This window comes from Spinacia oleracea, chromosome 2, assembly GCF_020520425.1.
Source record: "Spinacia oleracea cultivar Varoflay chromosome 2, BTI_SOV_V1, whole genome shotgun sequence".
NCBI lineage: Eukaryota > Viridiplantae > Streptophyta > Magnoliopsida > Caryophyllales > Amaranthaceae > Spinacia > Spinacia oleracea.
In genome coordinates, this window is record NC_079488.1 from 65,023,217 (window position 1) to 65,026,414 (window position 3,198).

Consider the following 3,198-nt stretch of genomic DNA (forward strand, 5'->3'; position numbering starts at 1 on the left):
CTTAATGTCTTAATTTAAAGAGTTGAAGGTAGCTAGCTAGTTAGATGGTTCTATTAAAAATATACAAAGTATATTACTATTAAACTAGCTTGTATATGATGGAGTTGAACATAAAGGGCTGACAATTGTAAAACATATATACTTGGTATATGTTAGTTTTTCTTAAAACGGAGAACTTTCAAGTAGGTTGTAATGGATTTAAGGTTGTTGTCTTGATGCCATATTACACAAATGCATACTCGGTGTTTTAAGTAGCACTAAAAAGAAGATATTGTAAGTTTCAAACAATCATGGAAATGTGGTGACATGAGTTAGTTTAATCAACGGTTCCACTTGTTACAATTTTATTTAATTTAATTTATTTTACAGAGGTGAGAAAAGAGAGTCTAACTCTCTCTAATGTTTGAGTGATATTTATGAGTAGAAACTAAACTAGCACAATGAAAGTCATGCAATATACTATGAATATTTCTTAGAGTGTTCCTCCCATCCACGCTTCCTTTCTTCCTTCCTGCAATGATGTCTGAAGTCTCTTTATTCCCTATATGCAGCTCAACATACCTCCAATTGTATCTTCTAGCACCCTCCAGAGCAAATTCAATAGCCTTTAGCTCCATTTGCCGAAAATTCTTCTGACCACCGAAATTATGGTGGGCCCCAATGCATTCTCAGTGTTCCTCCCATCCACCTAAGACATGATTACTCTGTTTTACTATTTAGATGTATGATCATATAGTATAACCTTAATTTTTTTAAATATGAACTTTGTGAACACTTTTTTTTATCTAATATTTATATTTAGTGGTCAATTTAAATTTTTATATAATATCGCACGCATCGCGTGTATATATGACTAGTTATTAATAGTCAAAGTCGTCATCATCTGTTTCATGATCCATCAAAGCCCAAGAACCATTTGATTGCTGAACCATGCCCTTATTCACCATCATCCACCAACCAACTGGGATAAGAAACTCATCCTTTAAATTATCCAAATTTTTATTTACTAATGAAATATCACGATCTACTACGAACTTAAACGCTTCCTCGCTACCATGAGTTCCTGCAACCCCATGCAAGTATGCTTCTAAATTATGCCATGTCCAAAAATTTCCAGGGAACTTCAAGTATGGAGATCTTATTGTGTCGATCAAAAGCTCCTCTCCCACGTGGAAATAGTTGATTGGTGGATAATAAGCCACAACGTCTAGGGCATTATGTACCCTTAAGATCTTTAGATTTTCATTATGTCTTGAAAACAGCTTTTTGAAGTTAGAGTCTCCTACTCTAGGGCTAGCAAATAAGATGGCTGTTACCAAGCATGATTTTTCCGGGCAGTTTTCCGGCCTGTTTATGTTGTTAACTACTATATCAGCTGCCGTTAATGTTGCAAGTGCTGCCCCCATACTATGGCCTGTTATTGTTATGCTTACCACTTCATTCTTGTATTGCTCAATCAAATGTTGAATCTCGTGTAGAACCTATATCAAACCCATCCAAGAATATTCAAATTATCGTATATATTCAGGATATTGAAATAGGGTAGACCATTTTTGAACGGGTACTTAGTGTTGATTGTTGAGTAAAATAAATTATTCAAATTATATGATGCAATCAAGTTAGTACATACTCCTATGGTTTTAGAGATAGATATGAAGAAATGTTATCATATCCTTGAGTCCAATCTTTATAATTTTTTCATAACCACAATATTTTTATAAATTAATAATATATGATAAAACTCTAAAAGTTCATTAATAGATGAATAGTGTATAAAGTAAAAATATATATGATGCTACTATTTTAAAATGGAAATGTAGTTATCTTTACTTTGAAGGAGTATGTCTCATATCAGACCGTCATATGCGTAATATCGATTATGTCACATAAAAAAAAAATTTATTTGACTAGAAATTATAACTATCTGATTAAAAATTATAATTATTTGATTGAGTAGAATGAATAATAGTAGAATATAACTAGCTATTTGAATAAAAAGTATAATTAATTAATTTGTAAATTTATATATAAGTTTTTGCATGTAAATTTGAAGAGGGGGAATATATTTATATATCTCACCTGCTTTCGAGCACTAGTCTTGTTGAAAGGGGATTTAGGATCATCGGAAGTATAAATAGAGTGCCATCCTTCATGTACCTTAGGGTCATCATCACCACATCCAAGAAAATCAGACGCCGAAACTAAAACAAATTGCAAGTTATTAACCCATTCCATGGATTGAATACTCCCTCTATAAGCAACAACAATGTCTCTCCTTCCCAACAATGCCACAGACTCGTCCTCTGCCACCGCAACAAACCCTACGAAATTGGACTCTTTACACCATGCCTCCCTTGACAATGACTTAAATATGAAGGCATCGGGCACATCTATCCCTGAAGTTGCGTACAAGAACTTTGTAACGCGGTACTTGTACGGATTTCCATTTTCAAGACCTACTTTTGAGAAGAAACCCTTCTTAGAGTAACGACTACTACCAGCATATTTCGATAATTTCGAGCTATTGAAGGTGTCGTAGGTTGATTGAGCCAATTCCCCGTAATGGATTATGCATCTACGGAGATCGATATCAAGGGGGTCTAAGAGGCCTTCCCAATTATTTTCACCACTTAGTTTTTTCCATGTTTTGCCAATATTATCATACTTCATCTTTGTCTTAAATTAATTTCTAGTATTAAAAATGGTATATATGCATATTTATATATATATTCGTTTGAGCAATTCAAATTGTACTTATAGGAACACGCTTAGAGTGTGTGAAATAAAACACATGTACAATTCGTCATACATGCATTCATATTTCGTCATACCATATTAGTTACGTAGTATATGGAAAGACAAGATGCGTGAATTGAGTACATATGGGATTGTATGGCATGTTTAATATGGATCTGGGCTCCACCTGTCATCAAGAAAGAGATTTCATTTCACAAGACCGAAGGGTCGAAGGTTCCACCATAAATCCATATGGCAACAAGAAGATTAACTCTTTAGCCTTATAAAATATAACTTTTCTCAATGTAACACACTCAAAATACATATAATGTATTTTGTATCGGGTCTTAACATTTACCATGCCTGATCCTCCTCAACCTTTGTTCATTGTTAATTATTTGACATAACTTACTACTATCTGCCAGTAAAGTATTGATCTAGCAGTAACAACACCGAGGGTAC

The 3,198-nt window shown here is 33.7% G+C and overlaps 1 protein-coding gene across 1 annotated transcript; it reads right to left on the reverse strand.

Annotated features, from left to right (window-relative positions):
- Window positions 1–310: 310 nt before the first annotated feature.
- Window positions 311–2,712, reverse strand: LOC110792056 (phospholipase A1-IIgamma-like). Its single transcript, XM_021996847.2, has 2 exons — window positions 2,080–2,712; window positions 311–1,481 (listed from the first exon to the last, which is right to left on the reverse strand). The coding sequence occupies exons 1-2, from the start codon at window positions 2,668–2,670 to the stop codon at window positions 861–863; spliced, it is 1,212 nt and encodes a 403-aa protein (XP_021852539.1). The 5' UTR covers window positions 2,671–2,712; the 3' UTR covers window positions 311–860.
- Between the last annotated feature and the right edge of the window lie 486 nt (window positions 2,713–3,198).

Coding starts and splice junctions, on each gene's coding strand:
- LOC110792056 (XM_021996847.2), bottom strand. CDS start 2,670: ATGAAGTATGATAATATTGGCAAAACATGGAAAAAACTAAGTGGTGAA. Junction 1,482..2,079: donor AGACTAGTGCTCGAAAGCAG/GTGAGATATATA, acceptor GGTTTGATATAG/GTTCTACACGAGATTCAACA.